Raw genomic sequence first — 11,311 nt, 5'->3', positions numbered from 1 at the left:
TAGGAAGGCTTTTTTTGAGTTTTTTTTTTACAAATTCAGAGTGGGGTCTACTTGCTCCGGAGTGCTTGTGCTTTTATGTTGAATGGTTGTTTTGCTTGGTACATATAATGTATTGCCTACAGATTTATATAATGTACAGTGATACAATTTGTTTAAAAAAAACTGAATTTTTTTTTTTGAGTCGACCCCTTTTTGGTGGGTCGGTCGGGTGAGGGCAAACAAACAATATTTTTATTATGGGCCTAACGTGTGACTCAGTAAACGGTGAACTCAGTAGATCGGCAATCAATCCAAGCCTGTGATGCATATGTTTCTCATGGAGTGTTTACACATACATGTACAGTGGTGTAATATGACAAACCATCCTACTGAGAATTGTGTAAATGTTGTTATCCAACTATATATCTAACATATTTCAAATATGACCAACAGAAACTATTGCATATTGTGTATGCAATCTGCAGGTAACAGTAACAGCCCATGTCACAATAATGCTCGAATTATGTAACCGTTACCCTTGCGTAATTTGTAAGTTAGAACTGCTCAACTCGCGACATATGACAATTTGCTCGTACGTAATTTCTGAAAGGACTAGTCTTTCACTTGTTGCCATGTCATCAGGGGTTAATAATGAGATTATTAACTCCTGATGTAATGTAATTACGTTAACTATTGCAATCTAACTGAAATATCTAAGCGTCATTTTATGCATAACAATGTTTTCTCGCCCAGGGAGCAGGTATTTCAACATATACTGAAAAACAAGACAAAATTCCTCTATTGCAATGCTTCAACAACATACGATGTGTTTAAATTATAATGATGATCTATACAAATGATTACCGATGTGTTTTAATAAAACAAACTTAATAATTCTTACGCTGTGTTCAGGAGCAAGCTCCAGCACCAAAGGAGTTTGACCAACAAACATTGTCTTCAACTCTTCCTCAAGGCCACTGAAGTCTATGTTACTGCCATCCTGAAGTAATATAAAACTCTTGTAATAAAATATGCAATAAGACCACCTAGAAGCACTGAAATAATAGTTACTCAATCATGTCTGATTTTAATACATTCAGTTGCATTTATTAATAATATTTCACAATCACATTATGAGCTTTCAAGTTTCCATACAGTATTTCACGGCTTGTTCAACAGAATATTTTTCTCGGAAAATGTCTCTAAGAATTAACCTGTTTCCATTAAGCAGAATATTTGTGTAGTGAATATTATTACAACTGAGACGTTTTAGCTTCATCATTGTATATTATACACCTTAGACTACAGTATAAACTAACCAACGTTGATGATAAAGACCGTATATGAAATACAGGGAATTTGAGGGATAAAAACAGACAATACCCAGGTGGAGTCTTACTCATGGTGATCATACACCTGGTATAGAGGAGGGAAATTGTCCAGTCGCACTTCGTTTCATATAGGAAATATTTATTAGCTTCTAAGTTTGAGGTGTGTCTAATGCATCAAAGCATAGAACCAAATCAAATCACCAGCATCAAATCATCTTGTAAGCCATAAAACACCGTTTTAAAATGCAGCACAAAATGTTTTCTCCCAAACATTATTGCTATCATTGTTACACTTATTTTAATATAGAATCGCACATGTATGGGTCATATCACACAGCTCACAGTATCAGCACATGTCAATACATCATACAGCAGCAGTAGTGTAAGATGGATGTTGACATAGTAGACACACTAGTACCTTTTCCAACGGGAAAGCTTGACCCGAGTAGTCTATATCTAGCTCTTGAAAATTTTCTAGCAGAACTACGATACTCGCTTCCGGCAAATGAAATGGATTCCCAGATTTGAGACCTTTCCAACTGAAATCCTGCATCAAAACATCACAAGTGATTAATATCACACAGTGATAAATACAATCAATGATATGATGACAACTTTACGCATACAGCCAATGGAACAAATATTATACGCATGCATGCACAGAAACAAAACAGTGCATGGTTCGAAATGTAAACATAGGAGTTCTGTTATACGCTGAGAATCCTACCAATATCCGGAAATTTTCACTAGTACAGAAGCCGAGATTCATTTCTAGTTTATGCTCCCAGTAGTTTTATGAATCTCTCTGACATTCTCAGTACTACCACTAACTACAAGCTATTCCACTATATTGCTAACAGCTTAATTTGCCACCATTATTCAACACCATAATTAAGACATGATTATCAAACATGCAGATAAAACAGTCACAGACATTCACATCAAATTCTAACGATAGTGTATCATTTAAGCGTATACTAACTTCAGAACTAGCACCGATCCCAAGTGCTACTGCATTTAGCTGAGACAGCTGCCTAGGAGAAATAGCGCCGGCTTTGCTGTCAAAACTCATGTATTTCGGACTATGGACAATATAGACCTGCTGATTTGCATTCGCCTGGTAACTACAGAAGACTGAAAAAAAATATCACCAGATAACATTACTTGGTCATAGCAAAAATATTTTACTACTAAAATTGTAAAACTCATGAAAATGTACTCGTCTCAAAAGCACCCTTTTAGTATGATCTGCCATAAAATCCCTACATTGTTGTTATCTATTTAAACCTACAAATTTTTTAACATAAATTTGTAATTGCCAATGAGTGCATTTGTATAAATTATGTACAACACATCACAAAAAGCAAGTTAATTGAAAAGATTCGCTTGGTAATATTTTTACTGGGTCAATTGGATTATAGGACCCAGACCATTTTTTTTAGCCAGCCTAAACAGATGTATCCTACATGTAAACATCATGCTAGCAATGTGGCTATGCCTTAGGCCACAATTAAAAAAACATTTGTTTGCCCTCACCCGACCCAGGCTGAAAAGTTTGGGTAGGTAGGAAGGCTTTTTTTGAGTTTTTTTTTTTACAAATTCAGAGTGGTGTCTACATGCTCCGGAGTGCTTGTGCTTTTATGTTGAATGGTTGTTTTGCTTGGTACATATAATGTATTGCCTACAGATTTATATAATGTACAGTGATACCTGAATTTGCTTAAAAAAAAACTGCAATAGAAATTTTTGGAGTCGAGCCCTTTTTGGTGGCGATCGGGTCGGGTGAGGGCAAAACAAACAATTATTTTTTATCATGGGGGGCCTAACGTGTGACTCAGTAAACGGTGAAGAATCAGTAGATCGGCATATAATCCAAGGCCTGTGATGCATATGGTTCAAGCAGCAAAATAAAGAAGGCAGGGAGGCGTACAACGGTAAAATGCTAAAACCATGCTGCAGTGTTAGTACAAATTAATAAACTTTTCCCGTTTTATTGCTGACGATCCTTTGCGAGTATTTATTGATTAGGGTGTCTTACCTTGGTCATTATAAAACAGAACCGCATGTTCACCTACGCATGCCCCTTACGGCTGAGGATAATGATCGCGCGTGGAAAATCTGCGTATTTTCGCCGAAAACGAGACTGGAGAGTCACGTGAGTTAGCTGCATTCTATCTCTCGAAGTGTTTTCAGTGTGTTGCTTCGTTGCCGCTTGCTGTAAGTCGCCATGAGTGGCGACTGACTCACGTAATACTACCAGTAGTTTTGTATATACATCCAGGATGAGACCGCGGATACGTAGAGTAAGCCGTTGGCCGGAAAGGAGATTTCATGCGAAAGCCGCTGAAGCGCAGCATCTTTCGCGCAGTTCCGCGGCAAGGCGCACCGCGACGCATTTCTTGCAACGTGAGTGGGGAACGTCCTACGACACTATTGCAGCGCTGGCAGCTTTATTGGATGTTCCGATGGCGCCGTACATTGAATTACGGGCGCCACGGATCCATAGACTGCCAGCGAAGAAGACTCCGCAATTTTAGTGGGGCCAGGTGGTAGACATTGTGGGACGTGAACAGTGTTCACTTCTTATCAAAAACTGTAACGATTAATCTGTTTGCGCTGTAACAAAGAGCTTGTGTCACGCGAAATGATCGAACAAGACTGTCGAAATTCTGACATTCCCGGCAAACCTTGCCCGAGTAATGGAAACGGGCTGTCAGAATCAGGCAAACACCTACCGGGCGCTCTTTCGCGCGGTCCAACGCGTTTGCAACGTTTTTGCAACGTTCCAATTGGCGAGGCTCGTACAGGCAGGTTCAAAGCATGTGCGCCGATCCTTGCCCGCCGGCTATAGCCCATAGACTTGTGCCTACTCTCTCGCCCACCTCTTCGCTTAGCTTGATCACTCAATGGCTAATCGAGGTGAGAGCGAGTCGTAGTCTATAGTATAAGCCTTTGCACCGTCGCAACCTTCTTAAAGGAGCAGTAGGCCGTATACGGTTAGGAACATTTAACAATTTCGGTAGTTTTAAATATATTCGTATTTAGCTTAGCATTATATTTTATTGAAACGCTTCAAAGTGCCTGTGTCTAGGTTATAGCCTAGGGGCTTAGTTCTAACCCTAGCAAAGAGCCGTTTCTTGCTAGTCGTAGTAGTCTAGTATACTAGTGGTTCAAGGATAGAGAACATGGCTGCAGGTGTTGGAGGCATGTTACAATAATTACTACTTAGAGTACTACTACTAGTACTAGTAGTAGTAGTACTACTAAGTTTACAGCACTAATAGTACTAGTACTAGTAACAACTTACCAGGAAGCCTGACCTTGCCATCACTGCGGCCTGCCGTACGCTACTGTCTCTGCTATATATATACATGCTTTGAAGTCTGACGAATGATGCCGGAAAACAATTCACAGCATCGCGGGGTACATAACCCTTGCAGCAAGAACCACTCCGTTTCCAGCTGCTAGGACACACACGGCCTTTGTCTAGATATAACATCGCATATATAACACCGCTCAGACATAATCATGTACAACAACCATAATCTAGTGAGTCTGGCGTGTCAAAAGACTGGTACGGGACGCTTCATTCGGGCAAGTCTCTTTCGCGTACACTAAAGTTCCTTGGAGCCGTTGTCAAAACTTCTGCACCGCGGGGCAGCTCTATAGATCACTTGTAAACAACCATATTAAAATCAAGGTCAGGTTCTTGCGTGCTCAAAAGACTGCGTACGGACGTTAGTATTCGGGCAAGTCTCTTTCGATACACTAAAGTTCTGCAGTTACTGCAGGCTCCGCTTGTCAAAACTCTGCCACCGCGGGGCAGTCTAAATGGAAAAATTATTTTCAAAATCCGTCGAACACCAGGCCTCGGCACGCCCATCTGTGGGAGCCGCGATATCTACGCAGATAAGTCAGGGCCGTGTAATTAAATAAATTATGAAACTCGCTTTTCTATAGCAAAACAAGCTGACGCAGCCACACGGAAAACATTTTATTTTTTTTTTCAACGACCATTTGGGATTTATTCTCGCCCTACGTGCCACAGTTCGAAAGGCTTCTGCAATCACGCAGAACTGCTGAATTGACCGATACAGCCCCATTTGAACTAGAACCGGTTGAATGTTGTCTAAATGCGAGCAGCGAGTATATTGAAATGGCGCCACCAGTGCGCGCGAAGCGCGCTTTCGCAGCGGGCTGGCTATTTCAGCTGCAGAAGTCCAGCGTGAGGTGGGCGTGAGGTGGGCACAGGGTGCGGGGTCAATCACTATGCATGCAATAACAGACGTCATTCATTCCGATTGACGGAAACACGCGAGCAGTTTCCGATGAGTAATAACACTTCGAGCAGTAGATGCAGTTAACTGACTGATTCTCAGTCCGCGTTTTCGGCGAAATATACAATTTTCACCGTCATTATCTCAGCGTAGGGCATCGTATAATTTATATGAATCAATATGAAGACATCAAATCAAATATATATTGGAAAGTTTATAATTTGACTAATACTGCGTATAACGACGCTCTCCTTCATCGCCTATAAGTTTCTCATGGTATTTACACACACATGTACAGGAATTAACAAATCTATCTATGAATGAAATATATTGGTAACCAACTATAAAACAATTCAATATTTGACCAAAACAGAAACTTAGTTGCATTATTGTGTATGCAATCTGCAGGCTAACAGTACCAGCATGTTCACAATAATGCTCGAATTACGCTTAACCGTTACCCTTGCGTAATTGTAAGTTAGAACTGCTCAAAACCTCGGACATATGACAATTTGCCTCGTACGTAATTTCTGAAAGGACTGACTTCTTTCTCCCACCCGCAAATTGCGGCAGTCATGCCTAATCGCGTCATAACGGGAAAAAGTAATACATGTGCATCAGCTGACTAAATTGCTTGTCGGCCCAACTTAAGAGTGCACAACCAGTTATATAATGTATGCTTCTCTTCTCTCTCTAATAAACATATATTGCCTACACAATTTGGGTGCATAGAACGTGGGTGTTCCTGCAATCAGTGCCTTGCTTTTAAAGGTTTTATGTCTATTTTGATTATGCAATGTTCAAGCGAATGCCTAGATATAACTGGACCTTGGTAGTGTAATAAGTACATTACCGTTATAGCAAACGCGTTATTTAGTTTGTCAATATCGTATTAATTCAATGATAATAATGTATATATGTAATATCTTCTTAATAATGCGGTAATTGCCGGATGCCAAACGCTAATTGTTTGCAAGCTAATATATGCCTCGAAACGGTTAGGGATGTCACATGTTGCTAGGGTGTTGTATGAGCAGAGAATTGTTTGTCCCGGGGGATTTGCTTTATAGAGACGACTAGATGAGTGCGTAGAAATGATATCTCTGGGTGTATTCTCGATATTTGAGGCACAAGGCTAAATAACCGTGGGTCTGCATATGAACGGTCGGTCTACCCACATGTTCTTACAATTTCGGACACAAGTGGCTATTCATTGACCAAATATACGTAAATAGGTAGTGCGTCTGCTTTCCCACTGTTTAGTCTGGTGGCCGTGGTTAGGTCCGGCGATCCGCTATAGTGTTTGCGCCCGCAACACATAGGCCTGAGTTACATTGGTATTCGGCACGAGCGCGTCACGGGGGTGATTTGTACGTGGATTCCCACGGTTATTTGTACAATCAGAGCTACTGTTACGTGATCACTATACTTGGGTGACGGTAACTGTTTACGCCGTACGGTTGTACCTTTGTACTATCGCTAGATTAGGTACGGTGAGCATGCCGTGCGAAAATGTCCGGGTCCGTGCACTTATAAAATTCTGTATCACACTCGCTTCGCGGCAAGCGGTTTCAAAAACCCTATAATGTAGCCAATGCGGATTTTGGACTCGCGGGATTTTCAATTTAGACCATTTTCTTGAGTATACCGATCGAAGTGATAGTTGGGACAAAACTAATTATGCGTTTGGCTATATAATGGTCACTGTACTTTTACATTACACAAAGGTGCCGCAGCCAGTTACTCTAGCATTCGTCAACATTGCATAATCAATAGACCTACACTGCACGGCAACAATTCTTACACTAAACTCCTTTACCTATTTTTACATCATGAAACATTAAATATTTTATTATTTGAAAGTGTTTACTTGCACTTATAATTCTGCATTCACAATTAGTGCTATGACTATGAGTTTATTGCACTCCAGGCACAGTGTGCTAATTCTTATTTTATATTCCCTTTTCGTTTTTACATCTTTAAATAATTAATCTGTTTTTGCTGTCAATATGTCCAATGTCTGCAAATGTTTACTTATATTTAAAATAGTGGTTGTCTTAGCGACGATTCGAGATTACTTACTTCTTTTGGGGGAATAAAAAACTTAGTAGACATACATAACCAATTATATGATGAAAGTAAATGGGGAAAACATGATTTAAATTACTGAAGTTTGCATTTTGCATTACGAATTTTTGATTGAATGCACTACTCATGGAATGTGGATATTATTGTAACTGTAAGATTAAAACATGTATCCTTAGCAGCTGGTGTTCCAGCCATTCACCTTGTCCAATCTTCCAAAGATATCTTCACATGTATTTATTTTTCATGTTTTTGTTATCCTTTGACAGAAATTCACTTTCCTCTTCCTCAGCCAACATCAAAAGCGGGAAGTTTTTCAAGTGAAATCTACAGTGTTGATCTAACCATTTAATCATCAATGCCCTTGGACACACTACTTCTTCGATTTAGCCTGCTGGACTCTGGCAAAATATTTATAGCACTGCTCTATAATAAGGAATGCAGCCACATATCAGCCTAGTTAAGTTTATGTACGTCACACATATTTTTTTTTTAATGTTCGTATGGTTTGTGATGGGTAGCGTAGGATTATGTTAAGATTATGGATAGAGTTATGTTTGGGTTAAAATTGTGGGTCGGGCCATAATAAAAATATTATTTGTTTGCCCTCACCCGACCGACCCGCGAAAAAGGGCCAGACTCAAAAAATGTTATTGATATTTTTTTTAACAAATTGTATCACTGTACATTATATAAATCTGTAGCCAATACATTATATGTACCAAGCAAAACAAACATTCAACATAAGAGGTATCTCCACACAACCGACCTACCTACCCAAACTTTTCAGACTGGGTCGATGAGAGCAAACAAATATTTTTTTAATTGTGGCCTCATAGATTTAGGGTTAGGTTGATGACGCTAGTAACTCATGTAGACAGTAGAGGGCTATTATGTAGACAGAGACGAATCTTCATGCAGCAGTAGCCTATATGTTACCACCTAGTATAGCAATAATATTTTAATAACGTGTTTAACAGTGTTCTTCTATTTTTAAAAGTACCACAGACTTCTAGTCTAGTAAAGGATATTTGTCAAGTCTAAACTTTTTCTACTGTGATGCGTGCTCAATCCTAGTTTGGGACCCGGCCCTCATTATCGCAAATGTGCTAAACTAAGCCGGGGGGCTAACCTAGGATTGGGCCGCAATGCGCAGTGTTGATCCATCGGTTCGATTTGATTGAAAGTAATACTATTACTAATACTAATAGTAATAGGAATGAGCTGCCTTGCCGAAAGAAGACAAAGATGTCGTGCATAATTGTTTTAAGTTACACCTCGTAACCTCGCAAACATTATTCTTCGAAGTTCAATGAACTATATTGAAGAAGGGGAGGGTCAAGGTTAATCAAGCCGATCGACCAACTCTGCGGATTCAACTTGAAGTCTAAAACGTTCCAATTTGCATAATGATAATCTTTAGTAGACTTTACAATTACGAATTAGGGCCTACAGGCTACAGTACAGTTTACTAGAAAAGATATGATACTAAATAGAAGCGCGCTTTTAAACACATTATTATTACTAGGCACCAACATATATGCTATTGCCGCATGAAGACTTATCAAAATAGATCGAACATTAACTCATGAATATACTTAAACTGAGAAGAATAAGATGTATTGCCGGACGAAAACTAAAATTAACGGAGGTCGCCATTGCAAAACAGATGATCAGTAACGTAATTTTTCTTCCGATAGACGTCGTTGCAGTGGAACCAATCAAAACGTCCCACACGTGACGTATTGTATGCGCTGAATAAATATAAGCTGCTCATCTGTTTCACCTTGAGTGCCATTTGCTTCTTCTCTTCGTATCCGTCGTTGTGCCAGGTTCATCTCCAATTTTCACAATGGCTGTTAGTCAAGTTCGTCAAAATTTCCACCAGGAATGCGAAGCCGCTATTAACAAGCAGATCAACATGGAATTGTATGCGTCTTACATATATTCTAGTATGGCCTGGTACTTTGATAGAGACGATGTCGCATTGCCAGGATTCCACAAATTCTTCAATGCAGCTTCAGTTGAAGAGACAGAGCATGCCACAGAGGTAACATGAAGGTCATATAATTAAATGGTTTGGTTTATAGCTAGCAGTGATGGTGCACAACACAGCTGGGGTATTGTCGAAGGATTTATCTAATGTTCTGTATCTTCGCTGATGAGTGATGTGTCAGTTGCGTGAGTTGGGCTTCTATTCTAAGTTCTATATATGACTATGAGTATGACTATGAGTATGACTCTGACTCTGACTCTGAGTATGACTATGACTATGACTATGAGTATGAGTAGGCCTATGAGTATGAGTAGAAATTTTGTAGCATTAAAATGGTTTGCAAGTAGGCCTATTTGAAAGCGTTAATAAATTCCAAAATCTAAATGATACATTGATAGTATTACTATTACTTAGTATTAGTATTACTATTAGTAAATCTAAATCAAGTATTGCAAGTTTCGGTACGCAGGTTTACCGTTCACGGTTTAGTCAAATAAATTACCAAGTTAATTTTCCCTGCTCAATCCTAGTAGTAGTACTAGTACTAGTAGTACAGTACGACCTCCTTTATCCGGCCATCCGTTATCTGGAAATCTCTATTAAGTATTAACCGGCCACGATCTTGCAGTGTATGTTCTCTGTTTTTTCATTCATTTCCACTTAAAAATCTTGCTCAAAGTTCGCTCAAAACTCGCGCGATGTACCAATGATTCTCGCACCAGCTATCACATGCACAAAACAAACACACTTACCGTAAGAGCAAACACCCATGTATGATGTACATGTATAAATATACGGCCGTTATTAATACGAATATTTCACGAATACATACTCACTTGTTGATGCTGTAAAAACTACCAAGGAATAAAAGCTATATACATTGTATACTATATGAATGAACAAAAATGTGTGTATGTGTGCGTGCGTGCGTGCGTGCGTGCGTGTTGTCCACTATGCCTCCTGACAACTTTCGCCCGTTAACGAACAACTTTTACTAGCGGACGTTAGCGAAACGCGCTACCTCGCTACGCACTCGCAATCGATCGAGCCCCATACTTCAATCAAAGGCGCCGCTGCCGCGCACATGTAACAGCCCTAGGCATACAACGCCGTGAGTGTATCGATCGTTACAGCCCTAGATCTCAGCATAAAAGAAACAAACATAAACCGAAGTGGTAAAATTTCTGTTTTATTTTTCATTTTATTTCCATTTCATATAAACCATAAAACACGACAGTTTGTTACAAATAATCAATCGTAGCAACGAGTAAATACATCATCACATGCATAACCCCGACTGAACTGCATAGAAATGCTGTGTTTGAGCATAACTCATATCCGGCCAAATCCCATATCCGGATGGGTGCCGGTCCCGACATCCGGGATTGCCATTAGTCAGTTCAGGTTCAACGGATTTTGCTCATTTTTGGTATGTGAATGAATAAGGGCTAGGGGTTTTGATATTTAAAAAAAATTATGCAAATTAGGTAGGGTTTGGCAATTATATAGCATATTATATAGACACGCAGATAACAAACAGTCTGTGGTGTCACACTCGTCTGGTTCGTTTTACAAGATTTCATTGACAATATCTTTAATGCAAAATTACTGTTATGAACATATATAATGAACTATACTATTAT

The 11,311-nt window shown here is 39.4% G+C and overlaps 2 protein-coding genes across 2 annotated transcripts in view; one reads left to right on the top strand and one right to left on the bottom strand.

The window, feature by feature from the left end:
• Positions 1-9,353, bottom strand: part of LOC106806350 (renin receptor-like) — a 29,636-nt gene extending 20,283 nt beyond the window's left edge. Inside the window, exons 1-3 of the mRNA XM_014808258.1 lie at positions 9,271-9,353; positions 2,293-2,444; positions 1,729-1,857 (exon numbers count right to left, since the gene is read on the bottom strand). Of these exons, the coding sequence (XP_014663744.1) occupies positions 1,729-1,857; positions 2,293-2,444; positions 9,271-9,331 (342 nt within the window). The 5' untranslated portion in view covers positions 9,332-9,353. The remainder of the gene's footprint in view (positions 1-1,728; positions 1,858-2,292; positions 2,445-9,270) is intronic.
• An 88-nt stretch (positions 9,354-9,441) lies between these two features.
• Positions 9,442-11,311, top strand: part of LOC106806352 (soma ferritin-like) — a 7,036-nt gene continuing 5,166 nt past the window's right edge. Inside the window, exon 1 of the mRNA XM_014808259.1 lies at positions 9,442-9,722. Within this exon, the coding sequence (XP_014663745.1) occupies positions 9,525-9,722 (198 nt within the window). The 5' untranslated portion in view covers positions 9,442-9,524. The remainder of the gene's footprint in view (positions 9,723-11,311) is intronic.

This window comes from Priapulus caudatus, unplaced genomic scaffold, assembly GCF_000485595.1.
Source record: "Priapulus caudatus unplaced genomic scaffold, Priapulus_caudatus-5.0.1 Scaffold155, whole genome shotgun sequence".
Taxonomy (NCBI): domain Eukaryota; kingdom Metazoa; phylum Priapulida; class Priapulimorpha; order Priapulimorphida; family Priapulidae; genus Priapulus; species Priapulus caudatus.
The sequence above is the reverse complement of the archived record's forward strand: the minus strand, read 5'-3'. Positions and strand labels throughout refer to the sequence as shown.